The sequence below is a fragment of the Lathamus discolor genome, chromosome 4, assembly GCF_037157495.1.
Source record: "Lathamus discolor isolate bLatDis1 chromosome 4, bLatDis1.hap1, whole genome shotgun sequence".
NCBI classification, from domain to species: domain Eukaryota; kingdom Metazoa; phylum Chordata; class Aves; order Psittaciformes; family Psittacidae; genus Lathamus; species Lathamus discolor.
This window is the reverse complement of record NC_088887.1, coordinates 94878989-94904323: the sequence shown is the minus strand read 5'-3', so window position 1 is coordinate 94904323 and position 25335 is coordinate 94878989. Positions and strand designations below refer to the sequence as shown.

At 41.6% G+C, this 25335-nt stretch overlaps 1 protein-coding gene across 3 annotated transcripts; it reads right to left on the bottom strand.

Moving 5' to 3' along the window:
- Nucleotides 1–1599: 1599 nt before the first annotated feature.
- WBP4 (WW domain binding protein 4) lies at nucleotides 1600–25174 on the bottom strand. Of its 3 annotated transcripts, XM_065678169.1 has the most exons (10): nucleotides 24997–25174; nucleotides 19028–19100; nucleotides 17502–17564; nucleotides 17290–17413; nucleotides 16258–16479; nucleotides 15266–15321; nucleotides 12053–12119; nucleotides 10243–10373; nucleotides 9131–9360; nucleotides 1600–6712 (listed from the first exon to the last, which is right to left on the bottom strand). In XM_065678169.1, coding segments are annotated over exons 1-10 (1176 nt in total). In that variant the 5' UTR covers nucleotides 24999–25174; the 3' UTR covers nucleotides 1600–6504. The 3 variants fall into 3 exon arrangements, with proteins under 3 accessions (XP_065534241.1, XP_065534242.1, XP_065534243.1); XM_065678170.1 differs by lacking the exon at nucleotides 19028–19100 and having other exon boundaries at nucleotides 24997–25173; XM_065678171.1 differs by lacking the exons at nucleotides 17502–17564; nucleotides 19028–19100.
- Nucleotides 25175–25335: the final 161 nt, after the last annotated feature.

Genomic DNA, 25335 nt, shown 5'->3' with positions numbered 1-25335 from the left:
GCAGATGTTCCTCTCCAGGTGAAAGAACCTCAGCTCCCCAGACAGTCTAGAATGACTCTGAGTGGGTGAGATTCCTAAATGCAGTCCTTTCAAAATAACTCCATGTTACGATGCTTTAATTCTTAGAGTGAATATCCAAAAGCAAAGACAGCAGTTTTGAGGCATGTCAGCTTGCTTCTAGCCACTCTTGGGTCAGCGTAGGGTGGGACTGGACCACATGCTGCAGTGGTGTGTGAAAGTAGGCGTTCTGGTTTCCAGCTGAGTTGATGAGATTCCAGGAGGAGTTCAGCCATGACAGCAGGCAGCTCCCTGCTTCTTGGCAGAGAAAAGAAGTTCACAGTGTAATGTGTTTTAGCAAATGGGTATCTCTGCAGTTCAGCTTTTGCCTTGATGACTTTGGGAATGTGGGCCTGTCCCTGAGAGTGATCCAGTTGCTTACAGAGCATTTGGACACAGCGGTTCAAGAATACTGATGTGTTTAATGTCACACGAACTCAGAGTGCTCTGCTGAACTGGGCTGACTTGCTACAACACGGTGTTTTTTATCCTGCTCCTCCCAGGTTTTGCTATAAAGCTGCTCCTCTGTACAAGCTTTTGCATGTGAAGAATCAGTTCATCGTTATGATTTAAATTAAGCCTTGTTGTTGATTTATATTTGCACGTCTGTTTTGTGATCACAATGATACAGGACTCAGAAAATGACAGTTATTGTAAGGAAAATAATCACTTTGACACTGAGTTTATCTAAATGGTGTAGTTTTTACTACTGTATATTTAACAAACAACAGTTTAACTATATTCAGCTGTATTTAGAAAGATGGAACTTGAACCAGGAAGCAAGTAGGAAAACTATCCTCAGTTTCCCAGTTCTGGAATTATTTTTCAGTTCTTTGGCATGTTTGCACATTCTTATCAGCAAGTTTTGTCTGGCAATTTCTGACTTGCTCCCAGTACTTTTAATAATGAAAGCTCTTGGGTTTGCTTGGCCTTCTTTCAATGTATAGCCCTGTGAGTCAGTTGGGAAACATCACCACGCAATTTAAGTCACTGGGACACTTGAACTTTGACTTCTCGCAGTAAGCAGTTCAGAAATAAAACCTGCAGGAAGATCTGCAGCTCAGCTTCTACTTAAGGCAGTAACAGAAATGCTATGAACTAGTTTACGTGCATTCCCCACCTTTTAAAAGTGCAGATCCTTAACCCTCAGGGCATTGCCCATCAACCCTAGAGAAGCAGGTATGAGGACTACTGAATGACAGTCTGTTACCATCAGAAGGTTTATCCATTCAGCTACATTTGGAATGTTGCTACAACAAACATCACCTGAACTCTGGCAAGAACTGTAAAATTAACAGTTTTAACCCGGGTCATTTGTTACTTGTAATTGATGCACAGAACAAACCCATTTCCAGTAAGTGCTGAACGCGCTAGACACTTCTATTGGTGACCACAAAATGAAAGTATTTATTTTAAGAAGCATTCCCACATTTCCATCCCTATTTTGGTTTATCTTGACCCCAGTCCCCATTTTTAACAGAACATGCACCCGTCCATCTCCCAGCTTACCCTTACCCCCCCTGAACAGATGAACAACAGTAGTGGATGGTTCAAATGAAAGCTTTATTCAGGGTCTTCATATAAACTCCACTTCAAGAGCTTACAATATTTGTAACTGCAACTGAGAAGCTGCTAAAGAGAAACCCACTGTTTAATGTTGCAGAGGATGCCTATGAACTAAACCACTCGCTTCTCATTCACCCGCTCCTCTGCACTTCCCCCTCTGTAATGAAGCCATTAACATTCACTCTCATCAGGCCCCAGTCTGTGTAATGCTTTCTGCTGGGTTTTAACATGGGCTGTGTTTACTTCTACAGGTAAAGTCAAACCTGTGTTTGCTGACACTGCCGGAGAACCCTCTGGGGCAGATTCAGCCTTCTTCAGAGTATTATTTGCAACGCTTTTGCTGTGTAAAGAAACTTTCTATACAAGCTATAACCCAACACATTTCACAAAGCTCAGTCTGTTTGTTTGTCACACAAACACTTCACACGACTTCTAAGTTAAATAATTCGGCAGGTAGAAGGTAAAGAGGACTTAAGAGGTAGATACAAGAGAGACTGAAGAGGTAATAGCTGATAAAGCAGAACCAAAGGGTTGCTGCAGAAGGTACAGAGACAGCTTTTGTACCAGCCAGCACAAGGATTTAAAACCCCACAGGAGGAATGGGATCTGTCTCAGGAAGAAGGATCAGTGAGGAAATCAGAAGAGCACATGGGGTTGAAACAGCTTATGGCTGTTTGAGAGTAGATAAGGTTGTACCTCTCCAGGGCATGATGCAAACAGGCGGCAGAAGCTGGGATGGGGAGACACGATGGCCTCCGTAAGACAGCGTGATGCTTCCCCAGATCCCAGTGTAGCAGAGGTGAGGTGAAGGGAGATGCTGGAGATACAGCACAGCGGTGATGTGGGGGTTTGCATAGCTGGGAATACTGGCGGAAGACTATTTGAAGAAGATAGCAATCATAAGACAAGTACTAAAAAGGGGAGGCACAACTCAAAAAGCTAATCAAGGAAACCAAGAAACATGAAAGTTTTTTACTCCCTTTCTGAGACACCAAAATTTGCACTGAAGTAATGTATTTTTCAAGCAGAAAAGAAGAAAAATAAAGGTCAAATGTTTTTATACAAGCACAGGTGAATTTAACTTGGATCCATGTCATGACCAGCCTTCCCACCTTCTTAATCTGAACACCGGGACTGGATCATGCCACAGCAGATTTTCTCTATGATAGCCAAACACAAAGCAAGCTTTACACTATTGGGAAAGTCTGGATTTTAATCTACAAATTCCCAGGTGGAGGGTTAAAATTTGGCTTCGCCTAAAGAGGAACAAGGAGTATTCTATAACCTGGGTCAAATAAGCATGCCTCTGCACAGCTCCTGGTATAAAGAAATGCCCATCAAAGTAACTGCAATATATTGCATATATGCATCAATTGCGTATCAAAGTATATGCAATATGTTTCCTTCTAAAAGCATCACCAGCTTTAAACAGACCCTACTATAAAAAAAACACACAGCAGAGAAAAGCATCCTGTACTGCAAATCTTGTCTTTAGACAGACAAGACAGGGGAGAGATGTGGCAAGGAAGGAAAAATACAGAACTGACTTGCTCAAACCCACACAAATGAAGCCATTGTCAGACACTGCAGTGACTCCCCTTTTCTCTGACCCTCGTATTGCTAACAATGTCCACAGCAGCCTACAAAACAACGAGCTTGCAATAAAAGGAGGCAAGCAGCTAAAAACATGCTGCATGACAGAAAATGGGTTAGCAGGGAAACACAACACTCTTCCTCTGGTAGCACTGTTCTTCTCGAACAGTAAAAGGAACATTCCTTTACTGAAGGCCAGTGCAGCCAAGGCAGGATTAGCAGATGAGGAGCGTAACTGTGGGAATGCATACAGGATTCCTACGGCAAATTCCACAGGCGGAAGATTTTGCAGGGAGATAGCACAGGAGGGAGAGGGATCTGCGCAGAACCTGTGTCCTGGAAAAGCAGTGTCTGCCTTAAATCTCACAAAAGACGGCGTGTCTGTATCAAAAATACTTGGTTTAGATACACAATAAGGAAACTGAGTGACAGCATGGTGCAAAATTAAACACTGGCTTTGGATAGATCCCATTTGATTCAGCTGGTCCTTATTGTAATTTAAGGACAAAGAATGAACTGGTCTCTCCTCAAACTCAGAGGTAGTGGGGAACGGGGAGCTCTATTTCTTTGTGAAACATAGGCTTTAGAAGTCCCATCAGCAAAAGCAAGTGTATGGTATTTAAACCAACTTTACTATCAGTGAACAAAGAGAACGTTTAGTATCTTTTCCACTAATGCTTTGGTTTGGTGTCTGTTTAACACTCTACTTGACAAAGACTTTTGGTTGCTATTACAACTAGCAGCAGCTCCTCAAGGAAACAACTTTGGAACACTTACTTTCAGATGGTTTTAAACACCTCCTTGAGCAGCTTAGTTACAGGTATCTCAAATCACTGCCCATGACCAATGTGACAAAATTTTTAAGGAAAGATGTTAATATTTTGGGAACCTCACTATAAGAGAAAAGATGAGTTCCTCAGAGGATTTAAAAGTGGAGCGTACAAATAAAACTATACTACTGTGCCAATAAACAATGAATTCACTTCACAGAGCTCCTAAAGAAAGGTATACACTTCAGGCTTGGAGTAACAGAAACAGATGAGTACAGCAGCACAAAAGAAGTTTGTAAGCTAAAAAATGGTTGTGCTTGGAAGGAAAGCAGGATCAGCTGTTAACGTGGCAGCTGGCAATGGCAGAGCAGCAGAAAGAGCTGGTTGTACTGGAAAATCACAGGGTGCTAATGGCAGGCAGCATGATGCAGTCATGTGAAAGGCAAATGTAGTTTAGGGCCACATGTATCAAGAGTCGCTTCCACTAGGCCAAGGAAGTATTAGTGATATCACCCATGGCCTTAATCTTCCTTGAACACAGAGCCCAGGCAAACTCAGGCTGGAATAGGTGAAGAGAAGTGGTGGTGGTGGCGTGCCACACAAGGACGTGTTATGTGACGCTGAAAAGACATGATGGATTCAAGAGGAGGAAAAGCGAGTTAGCTGAAGGGCAATACTTGTGTAAATTGAGAGGAAATGCACATAAACTTGTTACAAACATACGGAGGCTCCAGGCTGCTGCAGTAGTGTTCAGACACGAACAAAACCTAAAGCTGTGCTTTTTAAAGAAACCTGACAAGCCCTCCTCAGCAGAAAGGACACTTCTGCTCTAGCCTGGCATGTGAGGTCTTTCATATAGAGTACTTGCTGTACATTCCTACATGTATGCAAGAATGTATGAGAGCACCCAGTGCAAATCCAGCATCTCCAAACGACAATCCAGGGCTGGGCATTACAGGAAACATTCAAATTTCTCAAAACAAACATCAGAAGAAATACAACAAGGCAGAGAAACACACAGGGTTAAATACTCAGTTCTCTTCTACACAGAGACAGAACATCACAGAGTATAAAAAAAGACCTTGGCATCCTTTATAAGACATGATAAACAGATTCCCTGTCTCACACTCCTTTCTCTGCTGATAGCATGGATTAACAGTTGTTTTCTCTGGGAAGTTCAAGCTCAGCAGTTACCAACTCCATTTTGCTGCAGCTGGACTCTGACAACTGTTTTAACTGCACCCTCTGGTTTTGGCTGTGATGCTCCTGAACAAAACACTACAAGCTTTTAGAAAGAGACATATTTTTTAGTGGGTTCATGATTTGAACATTTGTGATCCACTGTCTGACACCTGGAGAAGCAATGAGTGGCGCTGTATCCTTTCACAATGAATCCTGATCATGCTAAAGGAGAGCAATCCCACCTAGTGAAGAAATCAAACCTACAGGCCTTAAGAAATGTCCAAGCCATCATGGACAGTACAGCCATCAGCTCTATTTATCCATCTTCTGTTTTCTCTCCTATGGTACTGAGAATGATGAAACTTCAATACCTTTAGCCCCTCTCAGCTTAGTCAGTCACTGCAACTATTCACTACACTCCTCTTACAACAGACAAAATCCATCAACCTCAAAAAGGGTTCTGCATGCTGTAGCAGGGCCAGGTCTTTGGAATGTTTTGTCACAAAAGGGACATTTTGTCATGTCAGGAAAAGGGATATAAAAGAAAGTAAGACCAAAAAAAGAAAACTTGATGTGCAAAAAGAAAGAAAAGCTCAAGCACAGACAAAAATAAAGCAAAATACAACAGGAAGACACCACAGAAATAATCTGCTCCAACAGGCTCTGGGGCTGTCACAGAAAGTTAAGATTCATCCTGTTTAAACCTTCTGCAGAGGTTTAAGACATTTATTGTGCACGTACACAAGTTTTCCAAACGTCACTTGGAATGAGTGGCACTGATGTGACTAACTCCTCTAGAAACAGCTTTCATCAAAGGATCACTGTGAAATGTTGGCAGTCTCACCACCTACTCTTCTGCAAGTGATTAGCCAAAGGTTAGTAAGCACAGTATTTTTACTCATTAGCTGGGGAACTACTGCACATAATCAATCTTGGGGGATGATTTTACTCTCTAGTACATGTCATTGATCCAGTTCCTCTGTGAAAAAACAAAAGGTCTGCATCCTTTCTGCCAGATTAAGGATGACTATGTTCTCTCAGAAAAGGAGTAAAAAACCTTATGCAACGTATTTAAAAGAGCATACCCAGAGCAAACTGAACTTAGATTGTACGGATAAAATAGATGTATTTACAATATTGCATAAGTAACAGAGCAGAGACTTCCATTCCAAGATCAATCACATCAAAACAGAATTAAAAAATATTACAACTCACATGTTTCAATCCCTATAAATCCTTAATTTCTCTCCAACATCTTCTTTATAAAAGCCTGTTTAAAATATTACACTTTTGATTCACTCTTGCTTCAACAGAATCAAGTATTATTTGTTAAGTGTTACTGATCACTCAGTCTCTGTCTTAAGTTCCTAGATTTTCCATTTTCAAATTTCCTCTTTTTAAATGTTGGCACCCCTTCTGTCAGCTCTCCAAGGGAGGTGACTGTCTTCTCCTTAAATATCACTGTCGCATCGTCTGGATCCTCTGCCACTGGGGGTGGCAGACTGTCACTCTCTGTACTAGGAAGCTCCAGGTCCACTTTTTCACTGGGAGAATAGAGGAAAACACAGAAGGATTAATCTACATGGAAAAAACAGCATGGTGTACTGCAGACAGCAACATCCATATTTGATTGTCAAAGCAGCTTTGAGCTAGATGCAGTCTTCTAGCCAAGATCACCATCATGACAGGCATCAGGGAAAAGACATGCTCCTTGCTTCTTCTGTGTGGGCTGCCCTGAAAAGTAAAAAACTAAGCCCTCACTGTGTACAGAGCTTATAGCATGGCCCAAGCACTCATCATGTAAACAGTCCTGCAAAAGACAACAGGGCTGCATGTGTGTAAATTTAAAAGACAGTAGTCAGTGACCAATTAGCAATGCTTCACTGCCAAAATGCCATGCAGTAGTTTTCCACAAGTGTCCACCCCTGAGGGTCTGCATGACAGAACAGAGAACAGGCTTACCAAACCAGCCAGTGACCCCAAGTTGAGAGGAACAGCTTTGGAGAACAGAATCACAGCAAATACTGATCTGAACAAATCAAAGACACCATCTAAAAACAACCAGTTGGTTTTAAGAGGTCAACAGCAAAGCACTATGTTCTAAAAGAATAACCTGTGGCACAAGCATATGATGGAGAACAACCCAACAGTTGGCAGCAAATGATCTTAATTACAAGTCCATTGGGCATCACACCAGTAGAACTCTGCTACAAAGAGATACACATTGTATTCCTGGCCAATCCATACAAGAAATCCTTCAGTACTACTGAGTGCATCTGATGTTGACTCCTGTACTATACCTGGTTTCAGGTCCTGTGCTTTGAGGAAGACATGGACTGGCTCAAGCACCCAAAGAGAGCCACGAGAATGACAGCAGGTCAAGAAAACATGACTGTTGCAGTATCCCGAAAATACAAACCTCTGGAAGTGGTTGCCATTGTGCCTAACCTCAGTTTAAAGTAAATAACAAACAACTGCATTTGTCTCCTTTACATGTGTGTATATCTCAAGCCTGTGTGTTCACCTACAGACTGATATATAAGGTTTGGTAGCTGAAAGCACTTTTTATAAGGCAGTGCTTTCCAAAAACTGAAAGAACTTATCAGCTCTGGAGTCAAGGAGCAGTTGGCTGGTCCAACACAGAAGGTGTTATGTGACATTACAATCTCCAAGGAAGTAAATCAGTGCTGAATTTAGTTCCAACACTGTCAAAACTGCTGAATAATTTACAACTAAAACACTGGAGAATGGGCTGAGTATGAGGGAAAGGACAGTTTTCCTTCTCCAAAACCTAGCTTCTCCAGACTCTTAGAGGGCCCCACAACAAGAAACTGGCTGTAAAAGGCAGCATGCTTCACAAAAATAATGAGCCAGCTCAAGCACTGTGCAGTAAAACCAAACCAAACCAAACCTCCTGATCACAAAAACATCTGCAGCACATCGGCTGGACATGGAAGAGAGACAGCTTCCAGATTTAAAATGGCATAAGTAGATTACACATTTTGTCTTTCATCTCCCGAGTTAAGTCATTACAGAAAGCATCTCCCATGACATTACAAGAGCCTCCAGGACTTACCCACAGTGACAGCAGTAAAGGTTGTGGATTTTGGTTTGGTTTTGCTTAACTCTGTTTTGAAAGGAGGCAAATGAGGGAATGAGAAACAGTTGAACCAACTTTTTTACTGCAATACTGGGTGAAAATTTGAAATGTCTTTTCAACCATGTCCTTCAAGTGAGAAGCTAGAGTTAGCACAACACCACAAAGTGAGAAAGAATTCACTGCTTGTGCAAGTAACTCAGCCGAACACACCAGGCGTAGGTAGAAATTGCTTGGAGTCTGACAAAAAGCATACTCCTTATGTCAGGCACTCCTGATCCCATAAGGAAGGAATTCAAAGCAATTCTAACCCAGTATGATCAAGATAAGGTTGCTGGTGGACCTAGAAGACCAAGACACATCTTGAACTTCAGGCAGAGTTAGCCCACCTAATTATTCATCAGAAAGAAACAGAGTTTAGCCTGAAAGCTGGAGGCCCTGAGAAAGCTGCCTATGCTGTTCTGAAGCTGGAAGCAGAGGAAGAAAGAGTCACGAGAGCTCCTGAGGCAGCTGAGCCAGATTGTTGAAGGAGACGCTGTTAAGGAACATAAGCTTAGAGTAACTACCTTTAAATAGTTGATACTCAGCCTCTAAGAAAAATTATGGATGACGAAGATCCTTTAAATCACTTCCATTTAGTCTGTAATCATGGTGAACTTCTACACTAAACCAACCCACCACCAATTATCTGCCATGGAGTGCTATTACTTCAAATAATTCCTGCAGAAAGAATTGTATTTGGGCTACATTTCCAATCCCTGCAGTGTTAATTCTGCCAGAATTCAGAAGAAAAAGCTTCAGTTCTTTCAAACAAGTATTCTGGAAACAAATACCATGAAAATAACTATGATAAACATTTCCTCACCTTGGTTCTTCCTCCTCCTCTTCTTCTTTCTCTGGAATTGCTTTCCATTTTCCGTAAGGATTGGTCTTGCTAGATGTGTCACCGGAGGCTTCTTGGGAAGGGGATGAACTCTCCTCTTTATCAGCAGTTTCTTCTGACTTAACTTCTCGCCATTTCCCATAAGGACTTAACTTCTTAGCTCTGGGAGACTTTTTCCCTTCCTCTGATTCGTCACCATTATCTCGTTTCCTCTAAAGAGGAAAAAACCCACCTTAAGCAAAAACGCCTAAATAAAAACACAATGTAGCTTTATTTTATGTCTTTGATTTACCATTACCTACTATTCATACTTTTCAACCAAGAGTAACTTGAAATGATAAACTCACACTGTCATAAAACTTACTTGAAAACAAAGCTTAGCACATGTAAATAAAAAGTAAGAAGCAAAAATTCACATACAGCTTTCTGTGCTGCAGATACACACGCTTTAGACCTAATACCTGGTAGTAGTTTACACTGATGCAGAGGTACAAACATACATGTTTTAGAATTAACACCTGTCTGTGAACACGTTTAAACTGTCTGAGAAACAGTTACAGAAAAACCATCTGACCCAACCAGAGCCATAATCACACCCTTTATCGTAAGTTTTAAACCTGAAGACATATATCAATATAATTGATCCAGATTTTGTACTACAGGCTGCCAAAATTTTTCTCAATTAATAAAGAAATTACACCCATGTGATTTTCAGTCAAAAGCTCTCCCTGAGGGTCTCTGGGCAGTCACATTTACCAATGAAGGTTTGAAGTCATCCTCACACTGCAATCCAAACCACTCTGTGGATTATTTCAGCGAGATGACAGTGACCTTTCTCAGAGAACATCACATCTCTTGCAGATCTCAAGCTGCTTCAGGTGGGCTGAAGAGGAAGATCATGCTTTCTATTCTGGAACAGTGCCACTAATGGGCCAAATGATTGAATAAAGATTCATTTGACTTTAAACAAGTGCAAACTTCTACTTTCAGTCATATGGGTTAACCTAATTACAATGAATACGTCATATCACAACACACAAATCATCTTCTGCTAGAAAATTAATACTGTGTGTAAAATAAATCTAAAAACTTGCCTTGAAATTTGTTTCCGAACTCTGTGCTTCATTCTCACTGTCTTCTGAGTCTGAATCAGATGTTTTGGAATCTGTTTGACTCTTCCCAGTTGAAGATGAAACAAAACCACTTGGTTTCTCCCATGTGGATACTGTCCAAAATATTTAAACAATCACGTTACTTACGTTTCTAATTCTGTTCTGGCATTACCTTTCATAAGGAGTGCTGTCTTATGCAAAAATACAGCAAACAGTTTAGCACAAGGCTTTTGCCATTGTTCGATAGGCTTGTTTTAATAAACATAATCAGAAAGACAACATTTCACTTCGCAGCACAAATACACTTATGACAGCTAAGTTTACTGTTGGTAAAGCATGTTTTAATTAGTGCTTAAGAAAAATAACAGAAATGGTGAACTGTGGCTTGCAAGACTGTGGTCTCTCATCCTTTTGCATGACAAATTGCCCTCTAGAGGTGCCTATCTGATTTGCGTTGTCCATCGATTACAAAGCCAGAATAAGGTAAACTGTAACTGCAAGCCTCAGCTCTCCAGGAAGATAAACCCCTTCTCTGTGCTACCTGGCTCTGTAACATTAGGTCAGTCTCTAATTAAAGAGCTATCAATTAAATACAAACATCAATCTGAAACGACATGGGAGTATGTACAGGATGTGACCTCACTTTCAACTTTTTAGTTGGAATTTGCTGGTACTATACAGGCAAATAGACTGAGAGGAAATATTTAAGTAAAGGTTGACTCAATGGTCTGAAAACCAGTTTTAGTAACAATAAGGCAAAACCAACCTTCAATCTGGATTTTTATATAAGCTTTCAAATTTAATACAACTCTCCAGTTATTTTATCTCTTTCCACAGAAATCCCCAACTGAAAACAACACTTAACATGTATCTTGAAGAAGTAAAGGTGTAAGAAACTGGTAATGAGTGACTTTACATGACCAGAACAGTCTCCTAAGGGCACTGCTGTCACTTCGGAATCTCACAAGCCCAAATTTTACCAAATATGATGATTACAAAGACATTCTTCATGAGTGTCATGTGTCCATGAAGAACTTGAAAAAACAACACAGCCAAAGGCATAAAATGTCCTTGAGCTTAGAAGGCAATGTTTAAAAATAATCAGCATCTCCTTCGGCTTTCAAAAGGAGAAATCACAAATCATTTGGGCAGCAGAGTGGCACGTTGGAAAACTGGAAGTTTTGGGGTTTCTATTCTATTCTTGGCATCGTTAGGAATGCCACTTCATACCCAGCAACAGAAGGAAAACTCATACACAGCATAAAATCACTTGCTCTCCAGAGAGGCATCACTGACCTCAAAATTATTCCAACGGATTTAGAAAACAGATGCCTGTTCTGAGGGAGTTACCACAAAGTTCCCCATGTTAGGGAAAAGAACGGGGAAAAGAAGTAGGAGGCAAGATGCTGGGCGCTCTTATCGATGCTGTGTTGGTAAGAGTTAAAATTTAGGAGATTCTTATTCAGTCCTACATACCAGCCAAAGCAAAATCCTGCCCCTTTCTGGTTCCCAAACTATAATTTCAATATATATGTAGAAAAGAAGAACACACAGTTCAGAGCTACAAGTTGAATGTCAGAAAAAACCTACTAAGCACAAATGTATACACACTGACAATATAGCTATAAAGCCAGCACTGGCGTAAGCAATAAGTGAATTTTGACTAAGGTAGCAGCTAAAAAATTCAGAACTTAGTAATACCCTTAAAATGCAGTTATTTGCAAAACAAAGTGCTCTTCTGAAAACCCTCTCTCCTGAAACAGAGCTTAACTGGAAAACAAGCTCTCCTTACCTCCTGTTTGTGTGTTGTAGTAGTAAGTATGACCATCTTCAGTGACACCCTCTACCCACTCCGCTGTCTAAGGAGAAGATACAGGAGAAATTAAAACAGGTTTCAAGGGTCAGCCATAGCACCACTTATAAGACCACTCAACCCCTGAGTATCTTTTGTTTGTGATAATTTTCCCATTTTAAAGCTTGAACCCCTGATGTTGTTAGGAAGTATTCCCTTTGACTCAAATGAGACTGAACTGTTTAACTTAAAATACTGCAAATGCACACACACATTTTTTTTCAACCAGTGGATAATTAGTATGAGGCAATATAACGCATATTGCAATACACTTCAAATTATCATACAGGCCATTATTTTAAATGGGGTTTGTTTTCCAAAGTGTTCACCCCTGAGGTAGTAATTCCCTGTTTGTGTCATTCTCTTTAGTGGAGGCTGACAAAAAGTTTCTCTGGAAGGTGCAAGGTTTTGTGAGGGCTACAGAAAACCGCTACAATAAGTACTACCACCAACTAAACAGAAACATACAAACAAAAAACCATTCTAGAATTTATCCCACAACAGATCTTCACCAGAAATACCAGAGAAATCAAACTTTGCAGGAATGCATGCCCGTTCATTTACTTCCTTAGTGAAGCACCACTTTTCCCTACTGATTAATAAATCCATATGAAATGTGGCGGAAGTTGCGGGTAGGTCTTTTTGGATGTGCAATTAAAATGCAGATGTGCAGAATCAGCCACAGCTACATAATCAGCCATTATCCCTGACTTAACATCTTCCTTAAAAACCTGATTCTCATCAACACCTGCACATACAAGTGCTTCACTGCTCCTTAAGTACCAACTACTGTCTGCTCCCCTGCATTAGGCACAACATCCATGAAGCTTCACCATACATTATTTTTGCATTAATAAATGTCTGTGTGTGTGTATATATACACAGACATACCTATACATTTGCTTAACACTCTATTAAAACTTTGTTTTCTTTAAACACACAACAAAATCATGTGTTAAAGTTCTTGCACCCACCCTGTAAGCAGGGGAAATTGTACCGGTAGGTTCAGAGCAGGCGAAGGCAAGAGAGCCTTCAGTGAGCGAGCTTCCTCAAGGGTTTGCTCTCAAGTGCTAGTTTCTCCAAAAGAAGCAAAAGGAGAATTTATTTTCCGTAAGTAGAAAGAGGACAAAAAGCCAGCCTTAGGTACAACCTAGCCTTTTTGTTAGGCATATCCTAAGCATCTCAGCAGATATTTGATCTAGACACACGGAGTATCCTACTGTATAAATGCTAACTGTAGAATCAACTAGGTTAGAAAAAACTTCTGAAATCATCAAGTCCCACCGTTACGCCAAGACTGCCAAGTCCACCACTAAACCATGTCTCTAAGGGCCTAACCTATGTGGTTTGTGAGCACTTCCAGGGACGGTGACTCCACCACTTCCCTGGGCAGCCTGTTCCAATGCCTGAGCACCCTCTCAGTGAAGAAAGTTTTCCCAGTATCCAATCTGAACCTCCCCTGGCACAGCTGGAGGCTGTTACCTCTTGTCCTATCACTTGCTACTTGGGAACAAATGCTAACAAACATGATGTCAGCCTAACTGAAGTTGCAGGTAGTCTTCAACATACCTTTTCATTACTCTGCTCTCTTCACCTCTTATGATGTCTGAGCAGCAAGCTAATGTGCTGTGGAACAGGGAGGGCCTGTGCATCTACACTACATATTTCAAGCATGCCCTTTAATTTCTGGGCAGTGAGTCCTTGTAAGAGATCTGGAATGTTCGCAATATCTTTAGCTCAAACTAAATAAGGAGCAATCAAGTGGTTGTTTTTAGCTATAGCAAAAATAACTCAAGACACCACAAAGTCACTGAGCAGGGTGAGGGAGGAATGACAAAATACAGCCATGTGGCATTAGAGAGATATCCAAGGCTGAAGGTGTGCATTTATGATAAAGCTGAGATGAGCTAACTTCAAGTTGTTGCCAGGAAGGGAGCCCCTCCTCTCCTTGATCAGCTCTCCCCACACTGGCATTTCCCTGATTGCCCTCAGAGCTGATGGCAAGGAAATAAGCCTACAGAGCACTAACCTAAACTCTGATGTCTTCACTCCCTGAACTAGTTCACTGTTAGGGCACACATGCACCAAGGACCACACAAGATTAGTCACAAGACCACATCTTTCAGTGGAAGGCTGCATTAGGACTGGCTTATAAATACTGCAAAGCTACACCCTGACTGAAAAGATAAAGACTTCACATATACTTCGTGAATTGATTCAATTGCCTAAAAATATCCCCAGTTAAAACCATTTTCTCCTCCGACTGTAAGTTAACCAGTACCAAGCACAGGCTATCTTCTGAGATGGACAGAATGGGAAGCATTCTGAAAAAAGCCAGGCTTTTTTGATCTTTAACATAAAACCCAACACTGGCAAACAAAACTGACTTTAAATCATATTGTACTTATGAGACCTATCTTGAAAATGGGGAATTGGAACGTAACGTCACATGAGTGTTGTAGAAATCCTATTTTTAATGTTCTGAACCACAAAAATTCTGGATTGATAAGTATCAGGGGAAAGCCCATTAATAATAGGAAGAAATCAAGGAACGGTTTGGGTTGAAAGGGACCTTAAGGATCATCTGGTTCCAATGCCCCTGCCACGGGCAAGGGACACTTCTTTCTGTCCTTGGTCTATTCTGCAAGCATTCCCATGCCTTAAATAAGGAAAATAAAGTAACGTGCTAAAAGGTTCCTTACACACAGGTTCCATGACCATGGAACTATCTGACAGTGCAGTCTTAATGTTTCCTAAGAGAAATGACTCTTATGTGTAAGATCTTTTGTTTTTTGTTTGTTTTTTTTTTTTTTAATTACATTTCATTTGCAAAAGGTTGAAGAGAATTTATTCAGAATTTCCCAAAAGTTTTCAGTTTTATGGACTGCAGCATGAAAAAAGCATACTCTGCAAAAACACACCCACCACCATTTCTCTTCCCTTGATAAACAAATTAGCCAAAAATGGGTATAGTAAAATCTCAATTTCCATCAAGTATATCAAAACATTCTACACATTCAGTTTTTCTTTTCCTAAGTTTTTGAAGAGGAAACAATTTATCTTCCGCAGTCAGAAGACTTTCAAATTGCTTAGCTTATTCCTGAAAAGTGTTTGCGAGGACAAAGAAAACTATGAGTAAGAGTATTTCATTACCGCTTTTGAGTTTGGAGAGTTGCCTTGGAATCCTTTAGGTTTCTCCCACTGTGATTCTTAAAAACACAAAAAGATATTTCATCCATGATTCGACCCTGTTTTAATAATCTTTAAGAAAAAGAGATCTAAAGAAGATGGTATGACACTGATGTGTGCACACATACAAACAACTAATATAGTAAACAGAGAAGTAAAATCCTTACTGGAATATAAATCACCCTCAAGCAAACCATGGTATGAACAATAAACAGAAGTATCACAACTAAAGTTGACTTTACTGGGCCTAACCACCTTCCAGACTCTGTTAAACTATGGCTAATACATACATTAATACTGAAATTTTGATAAAAAGGAAGAGTTCTTTTTTGTTTGCTGGGGTCTTTTTGTTTTGTTTGGTTTTGCTTTTTTGGTAAGAAACTAAACACACAAGATTTTTACCTTTTGACAATTATTTTGTATGAGGAAAGACTATGGTAAAAACTCATGTCAATCCTTAAATTTTTAAGAAACAGTTTGTAATATTCTCACGAATCATAAAAGAGGCTTGCTTTTAATGCTCTAAAGTAGATCATAACACATAGCACCCCAACAGAAGTCAGTTAGATAAATCCTGTAAATGTGGAAAGAAACAATCAGACAGCAATCCATAACTGCTCTCATTTACTTGGGCACAATAAACTTATTTCACATTCCTGATCAGAACATTTCTTTAGGAAGAAAACAGCTATCTTTCATATACTTAACCTCTGAAAGGCTAAACACTTCCAGAAACTGTGAAATTACTGTTTTCTTCCATTATTAACAAACAGGAGAACCAGTCTGAAATTCTGGATGCTAACGTCTTGAATGTTAAATATCAAAACTCCATGCAATTGTTCACATTCTAATAACCAGCTTACTACAGAAAGAGCAGAAGAGTAAAGAAACGCAGGTAGTCTTTTCTCATTTATATCCAACAGCTATATCTGCATTTGCTCCTCACTAGTTTTTACCTCCTGTTTTGGTGTTGTAGTAGTAAGTATAGCCTTCAGGAGATAATCCTTGCACCCACTCCTTCGTTTCAGTTTTTGGTGTCACTGAGGTGTCCGGAGATGACTTTTTTTTCTTTTCTTTCTTTTCTTTCTTTTCCTTCTTCTCTTTCTTTTCTTTCTTTCCTTTCGTTTCCACTGTGTTACTCTGCATTTTACTCTGTGTTGAACTGGGACCTACATCATCTTAAAGGAAACAATACTCCCTTTTTAGAAAAGAGTAATAATGTGAGCTTAAATATTAGTTACTCTTGAGCAACAGTAAATAGGACATTTTGTTCTTATCAGTTATATACATTCATTAGCATTTACACTCCTAGCAGGTAAACTTAAAAGATTCTGTTCACAGAACCTTGCATTGCAGCAATATTATAGTAGTGTAAGAAAGTCCAAGTATCAAAAGGTTAGTAACATAAAGAGAAAAACTGTAAGGACCAAAGAGCTCTAACTAAACAACAACAAAAATGAAACTAAGAAAGTTATGAAAAAGATAGTTCTACAGAAGCTTAAAACTACAAAATTTTTTTAATGGATAATAAGTTGTCACATGGAACAAAGCTACTTGCTGAACTGCAAGCTGAGTAGGAGATTCTCACCTCCACTGTTAAGACACCAGTGGGAACCCAACCTCTCCTACTCAATAGGAACTTTTGTCTCCAACTGGCAAAAGTGACACAAAATTAACCAAAGGAAGCTGCACTGCTGATTCAAAGCATCAACTGCAGCCTCTTTTATGTCATCTCATTGTTCAATTTTTATACTCCAAACTGAACTGTTCCATGGACCAGAGGATACCATAGCTAAAAGCATTCTGTGCTGTCACTTCTGCTAGAGGCAATTTGCAGGCTCCCCCTCTTTTCTTCTTAATGTGCAAACACAGTCCTGAAGTCCTCCCCTCGTGTTCCTAAAAACTAATTAAAAAAAAAAAACCCAACCCTTTCCTATTCAGTATTCTTTCAATTCTCTCTTTAATCTCCTGGCAGCTATATGATCTACCTGGCTTAATTCCAAGCCTTTTCATATCCTCTTGATAGGCTTTCATTGCAGCCTCCTCCATTGCTGCAAATTCTTTTGACATGTTTTCTTCTTCTTTTGCTTTTTCCAAACTTTTCTTTTTAATCTAAAACAAAGAAACACGAGAATTAAACAAATCTGATCATGAAAGAGATTAAAAATAAGCATTTGTGCAATTAAGATATCTGAGTTACCTCACTAATTCTTTTTGCCACATTTTCTTTATGATTCTTCCCTCTTTCATGAAAATCAATGCTCTTCAGAGAGAAAACCAAGAAAAAATTGTAAGTATTATGCACTTTTAATTTCATTCATTTTAGCTAAAATCTAGTTAGACTAAACTTAGCTGAACAAGCCTAAATGTCACTGGTCTGAAAACACTTCCAGCAAACACTACAGCTACAAAATGGCTGTAGGAATTAAGGAACACTGAGAAACACTCAACTTGGAAGTTACAAAATATCAGTAATGCTCCCAAATGGTGCCATAAAATTTCATAGTCTGTATTTCTAAGCTCTAAATTTTTTTCAAATGATACTGTTCTTCACACACAGAGAAAAGTAACAGGAAATCTGGGCTCCCTCTCCATGCTATCTTTCTAAGTGTCATCCCTTGATTTTTTTTCTTACCCTCTCCATTTTCATGGAATCTTTTTAAAACCATATAGGTTATTCAGCATTCCAAATATTAGCTAGGCTCCTTAATTAGACTACCTCACGAACTTAAACAAGTCTGCAGGTCCACAGACATGAGAAAGGGAGAGGAAAAGGCAAAGTGAGAGAGGAGCTGGGTAACTGAAGGCAACAGAGCAGTCTGCAAGCCAAAAAGCTGCCAGAGACTGAAGCCAGTAGGAGCTGGAAGGAGTTCAGAAGCTGTACAGGGGCAACAGTGGAAGTCCTCATGCGGTTCGCACAAAGAACATCTGAGCTCATTTAGGTGTTCAGATGTTAGGTGCCTGAGCCTGACCTAGTAACTCCAGAATTTCTTTGCATGAACCCACGTGCAGAGGATGCACTTCCAGGGCAAGATTCATCTCATTTAAAAGGAGACTTTGTAAGTTCCCCAGATCCCACCCCTTTAACATGTATTTCTCTTCACTGACCACAAGAAGGAACCTAAACCAATTAGCTCCCACTTGTCATTCGGAACTGCAGGTATCTAACTGTAAACCAGATGAAGCTCAGCTCCAGGACTACCCCTGGCTCTGAGTCAGGAATGCAAGACTTAATTTCTAAGTAAGAAACCAATAGATCTAGTATTCTGCAAAAGGCATCTGCAAGTCAGAAACACCTTTCTGTAACCCAGTAGCATTTCTGTGGGCAGTCTGTAATTAAAGAAACCTGCTTAAGAGTGCTGGCTGTACCAGGCCTACCATATATAAACAGTACATATGCCAGGTTTTGCTTTCTACTTGCATGTGAAGACCAGGAACAGGCACAAAGTTTCAAGACAGATCAAATGTTAAGTTACAGAACTTGAAAAGGCAGGGTCAGATAATTCAGCTCTTATCTGTACTGGCAAGTAGAACAGCAGACACCACTTTGCATGCATGTACCTGGCTCCCACATACCATACTTTAAATATCTCAAGTATTACAACTGCATTTTTTAAAACCAAATTTCATGCATCAATACATTAGTATCAAAAGTGATGTCAAAAGCCTGTAATTCAAATTCTTAGTATTTCAAAATCATTGACATATTATGGTAGACCATCGTACAGGTCTGTTGTCAGCTATCCAGCACTTGCAGTAATCGCAGAATTTTTTTGGCTGAGATTTCCAGTAATCGGCCCTGGGGAGAGAAAAAAAATAAGTATGTATAATCTGAAACAAGAATCAAAGCCACAAGTTTTTATATAGATATATAGCTTAAGAAACTAAATCTGCTCTGCTTTGAGTGATCGTATTGTTCAGTATTGGGACTGTCCCCATGTGACCCCTGCAGAGTGCAAGATTTTCACCATGGAGATGCTTCTGTAAGAACCAGAAACACATGAAAAGGCAAGCTAGAGATACCTAAGCAGCTCTAGATACCCTACTAAACACAAACTGTGCAACTTGCACTTTTCATAAATGTTTTACATTTTTCATAGAACCGCATACAATAAATGTGTCTAAGTGTAAAACATTACATTTAATGCCAAAGTCTGCTTTGGATACTGTACGCAGTGTAGTGCAAAGGCAGTACAAAGGTGCAGTTCTTGACAACGTGAGCTGCTGTGGGGAATCCTGGAACAGATTCTGCCCTGTGGGGTCACAGACACAGCAGTAAATCGTTGGGGTGTTTCACTGTAAAACTTCGAGTAACTTCTGAAACATGCAATTTAGATAAGTTGCATGTGTGAGGAAACTTGGGGAAAACTCTTCAGAGCTCAAAAGTTTGGACATACAAAGTATTTAATAATAAAACAAACAAGCCCCCCAATGGCTGTTCCGTCCTCAAAACCCACTTTGTAATGCCAGATGAGGCTTGTGAAATAATTCAATTTCTTGTTAGCTTGCAGCAAGAGGCAATGCTTTGGTTCAACAAAACAGGTTCTAGCAACAGACTGCTCTTAAAATGGAAAAGAATGAGGGGTGAAAACAAAAATATTTGAAGGTTACGCTGAGACCATTAAAAAAAGATCAGTCTGAAACCTGAATCATTGCCTTTGTCTGAAGATCAATGGACAGGCTTCAAGGAAAATACTTCTTGACACTTTTATTCAATAAAACCAAAACTTCTTCCATGCACAGCGATAGCACCTTCAACTCTTACACATGCAAGCACATCTTTCATTACCAGAAACAAACCTCAACTCTTAAAATTCAAACAGATATCGAAATACATCCTCTGGCCAGGGCTTAATGTAAAAATACAACTTTGCAGATGCTACAATTATTTAAAAGTGTAAGCATGAAGGATATGCTCTGCAAAACAAAATAATCATCCTATAAGCAAGAGTGTGTTAGCAATCAACAGCTTTTCCAGCAGTTTTCTGGAAAGCTAGAAAGGAGCATCCCTTGATTTGAACATCAAGCTGCTCATCCCTGAAAGGTGGTACTTTAAAACTGGAAGATTACTTAGTCACACATTTAATTAAATGGCTTTTGAGTTTTATATACCAGAATGTATTGCACTGAAAACCTGAAAAATCGAAAACTCACAGCTGGAAAACCAGCCTAGTGGGAGAGAGAAATTCAGAGCTGAGAAATACCTTGAGGCCCTTTTTCCTACTGGAGCTATAGCTCCTTATTTGTCTCTAAATCCTCTGACATCTCAAATAATGCTCCAGCTGAAAGCTGTGTTACCCTTCCTAAAGCAACAGACCAATTCTGACAGAAAACACATGAACTATACAACAGCCTCACTGCATCTTTCAGGTATGCAAGAACATCTGTGTGCTTCCAAGTTTGACCTAACAGAGCTGCCTCTTTCTCTTCAACACAATCAAGTATAAGTGCAAAAATCAAGACTGTACAGCTGCACCCACCAAAAGTCAAGACTTGAGAATGTGATGAGCTGTATTTTCACAGCTGTGTTTTCCACGGATTCTTTCCTAAATACTACTGGACATCACATCTGTAGCAAACCACTGCAGCTATACAGAGTCATCGTGCTGGAGAACCTGAGGGCACTCCTGGGGATTAAGTATAGATCCAGAAGCTTTTTGTCTTCATCTCCTATTGGTTTTGATAAAGACGGGCTGTCTGTCTGTTGTTACATATAAAAGAAAACGATACTGTCTGTGCAAAAGATTTGATATCCTGGGAACCTAAAATCCTGCATTTCATGATTAATGAATTGTGGAAATTATGGTCCCAAGATTTTCCACCTTGAGTTCATACTACTCAAAAACCAAGCTTGGCTGAAATGGAATAATATCTGCCATTTTAACAACAGCGGAGCCTGCAAAGCACCACAGCGCTGCAATAAGAGCAAGCCAAAGAGAAGCGTTTGGAAAGGAGCAGCAACAGAAGCAAGACCCCACTTCAGTGAGAGGCTGCTAGCACTTCATGGGCTCCGGTCACAAACCTGAAAGTTAATCCAGATCAATGACAACATTTCAGTATGTGATTATTTTATTAATCTGCCAAATACAACCTTGAGAGTAGATGCTGTTAAAGTGGTACAGAGGTTTCTTATACTTGAATAATTGTGTACAAATCAAGGGAAACACAGTTATTTTTAAACGCCATTGCAATCAAAACCGTACAGCTTTTAAGACTCCCTGTCTTCTGCCTGCACTTACATCAGTGAACGTTAGTTCTTATTTTCAGCTTTACAGCTGGACTAACCTGCTAGGGACAAGAAAGCTGACAGGCTAGCCGCTCCCACCACAACTACCTTCCTGCCTGCCGCTAAAACAAAGAGACAGTCCAGAATGCATCAAGTCTGGCTTCTCCAGGTTTGCAGGGCTGAGGTTCAGCATCGCACACATTTACCCAGGTTTGGCTCCCAAACAGGAGCTTGGTGACACACGGACCCAGAGAGGTATCCAAGTTTCACTGTGAAGCTCTATCTCCTGGGAAGGGTTGTGACAAAGTTCAACGGAAGCCTGGTTTTCCAGAACTGTCTGAGCAAGTTCAGCTTGGCAACCAGCTAATGGGCACCCAGGGAACAGAGCAGCTCAGATAGTCAGGTACTGGGCACCTGCTGGACAAACTGCTGTAAACCTTCAGCCATTTGGAAGAAATTTGCGTCTCCTACAGAGCAGTGATTTTTTTTTCACAAGACAAGAAAACGCTGAAAACTCAGAGAGAAAACTCAGAAACTCAGGTATTTTGACTTTGTGTATTCATTTCTTGAGCCATGAGATGAATGCAGCCTACGCTGCAGTGACCCATTTACACACTCCAGCACATGAAGCACGTGTTTGGGAGCACACAAAAGGAGACAGGTTCTGTTGACAAGGCTCAGAAAGTAACCTGCAGAGTAACACCAGCAGTAGTGGGGTCCAGCGCCCCAAACCCAGTCAACTGGTGAACTGCTTCTCCCCACAAGCTATAGTATTATTAATGTTTTAACAGGTGGTGCAATCAGCTCTCCTTACAGAGCAAAGCTTGAGAAACTCTTATAAAGAAGCCACCCTCAGCTAGGACGGCTTTGCCAGACTTGACTTTGAGACTGGGATGGAGGATTTGTTTTCACCACATAAAATTAAAAGGGGGAGGGGGTGGGAAGGGAAAAAAACCAAACAACTGGTTTAGGTGGTTCTGAACACAAGGAAAAAAACAAACCAAAAACCAAAGAAAATGTGTCTGTGCATCCAAACCTGGAAGCATTTGCTTTGAACAGCTCTGTTCTAGAGCATCAGACTTGAAATTTGGCAGGGGGGGAGGGGGGAGAGAGAGGAGGGAAACAGTGTTATCAAGAATAGATCTGCCCAATTATAAGAATTTAGGGGGTAAAAACCATCATACACATGCCCAGCAGTCTTCTTTGGTTCTAACAGCTACAGCCTCTGAAGACTACACAAAGGGGGTATCTCACAGCTTTCTGCAGGTTTGAGCACTGGGCAGCCTGCACGCACATCATCTTGAATACAGGTGTGCAAAGTGAGAAAGAGACAAAGTTCTTGACTACACAAAGAAATGAATTCAGAGTAACTACTGTGGCTGCTCTATAACAACCACTCAACAGGAGACAGCATTCAGAAGTAGTAATGAACTCGATTTGGGCATATGGTGTACTTTTAAAGAAAAATAATAGTCCTGTAATGGAAAGAAATAGAATGAAAAAAAAAAAAATCACATCTATTTCACAATAAACCCTACTCCACATGGGAAGCAATTCCAGAACAGCTAATTGTAATTCAAATATCCTGGTATTGGTAAAACCTAATAACGCAGCTCTAAAATCAATAGGGAAGGAGGCCAAAAAGGAGGTTTTCTAGTACCATGAAGCGGGTCCCAGCAATGGTCCTAATGACCCACGCTCTCAAATAATTCACGACTCCATTCATCCAGAGTGCACTACTCCTACCCTAGAAACTCTGCTGAGATACATACCCGCATTTAAAAAATGTATTTAAAAATAAGAACTCAAGAAAACGGCAGCCATGACCCAGCGAGTACATGGGGCTGTCCTTCCTAACTGTGGCTTTTAGTGTTTCACAGAATATACATCTGTATGTGGGCTCCCACAGATGGATGGGAGTTTCATCCACATGAAACAGGACAGTTCTCTGAAGAGTTTTGTTCTTCTGGCTTTCGAGTCCATTTTACTGTTGGCAATCCTTCTGTAAATTCTAATTCCCAACCTGATTTGCTGCTGCCTCTTCTCACTGTATCTGCCCTTTCTGAACATAATTACAATACAATACAATATCCTGCAAATGTACAAATTACAATATCCCGCAAGACAAACTGATCAGAGAGCAGTCTGCAGCAGCTGCTCAGTCTGACCTGTACTGGTGCTGAAGATCATCTGCATTGATCTGCTTTGCTGGATCTCTTTTCTACATCGCAAACTCTGTAACTTTAAATGTAACGCTGCAAATATTTTTAACAGCATACAAGAATGCACAAGAGTATCAGGGCAGGCAGCCTTCTGCACATACGGAGCTCCAATGGACCTCATGTCCCCTAAATTCAGTTGTCTAAAAAGTCAGATGTTGAGTTGTCTGAGCTCTCCGTGTCAACAGATGGAAGCTATCACCTCCAAAATGCCACTTTTTCTGTCCCAAATATTCATCTGAGAAGCAAACTCAACTCCATAAGTGCGTATTTTTTCCTTATACAGGGAACTTAAAGCAAACTGCCCGAGTCAGTCCTCAAAACTTAAATATCTTAAGTGCGGGATATCTACTGAGAGCAGAGGTCTACTGCTGTAGATGCAGAATAAAGATATGGGCTATGTCAGGAAGAATATGATAAGAATTAGAAGAGGAAAAAACCAGCAACACAAACTGGGTCAGGAAGCTGTGCAGGTATAATTTTAGCAACAACTAAAATTAAGAACAGCACCCTATGTAGTACCAGCCTGCAAGCCAGGCTCACACAACCTAACCATCAAATACTTCCCCACAGAAAGATCTCCGAGTCAGGGTAAAGGTTGGTTTCCTGATCAGGTTAAGGGTGTTTTGTCAGTAGGGAAGTAATGCATCTTGAAAAGTAACAGAGACAAACAAACGCACTCGTATGAAAGCCTCACTTAATAAAGATCCAGCCCTGGATTCTGACCGCCGCGCACGCGGGGAGCTGTGCTTCCTAATCAAACGCTCGGCCAGCAGGAGCGAGGCGCGGAGGCTCGCTCCGCACGCTTCGCCCAGAGGCGGAGGCGCCACAGGCGGCCGCGGTTTGAGGGGCAGCGGTCGGACGGGCAGCCGCCCCGCTGCACCGCTCACCGCACCGTCCCGGCAGGCGGGAGCCCGAGCTGCCCGCCGTGGCGGGGAGAGATAAGGGAGCGGGAGCGCAGCACAAACAAACAATCAGGAGCGGGGAGGCCGGACGGGAGCAGAAGCACGGGGGCGAGAGGGAAGTAACTCAGTCAGTGAGGCGGGGATCACCGGCCACGGCCGGGGCACGGCAGCAGCCCGGCTGCCCCAAGCCTCCGGCGCTCTGCGGACGCCGGGCCCGGCGGCCGGCACTCCCTCCCTCCCTCCCTCCCTCCTTTCCTTCCCCGCCCCGCCCGCGGCCCCAGGGCAGGGGGCTGTGCGCAGATGGCGGCCGGCGCTGCCCGCTCCCTCCCGGCCCCCGGCACTCACATCGCCGCAGCACCGCACCGCGCCGCGCCGCGCCGGTCCCTGCGTTCGCTGCCAGCCGCGCCGCTGGGGCGGACTGGGGCGGGCCGGGGCGGGGAGAAGGAGCGCGGCGACAGGAGCCGGGAGGGCTCAATCCGCGCTCTCCTCCCCCCGCCCTTCCCCACCTCCTGCGTTCACCCGCTCCTCCTCCCCGCCCCCGGGAGAGGAGGGCGCTCTGCGGGGAGCCGCTCCGAGAGGGAGCCGGAGCCGGAGCCGGAGCCGGAGCCGTTCGGTGAGTGCCGCGGGCTGCGGAGAGCCCCGCGCTCGGAGACACGGGGGCGGGAGGCTCTTCACCCTCCCTCG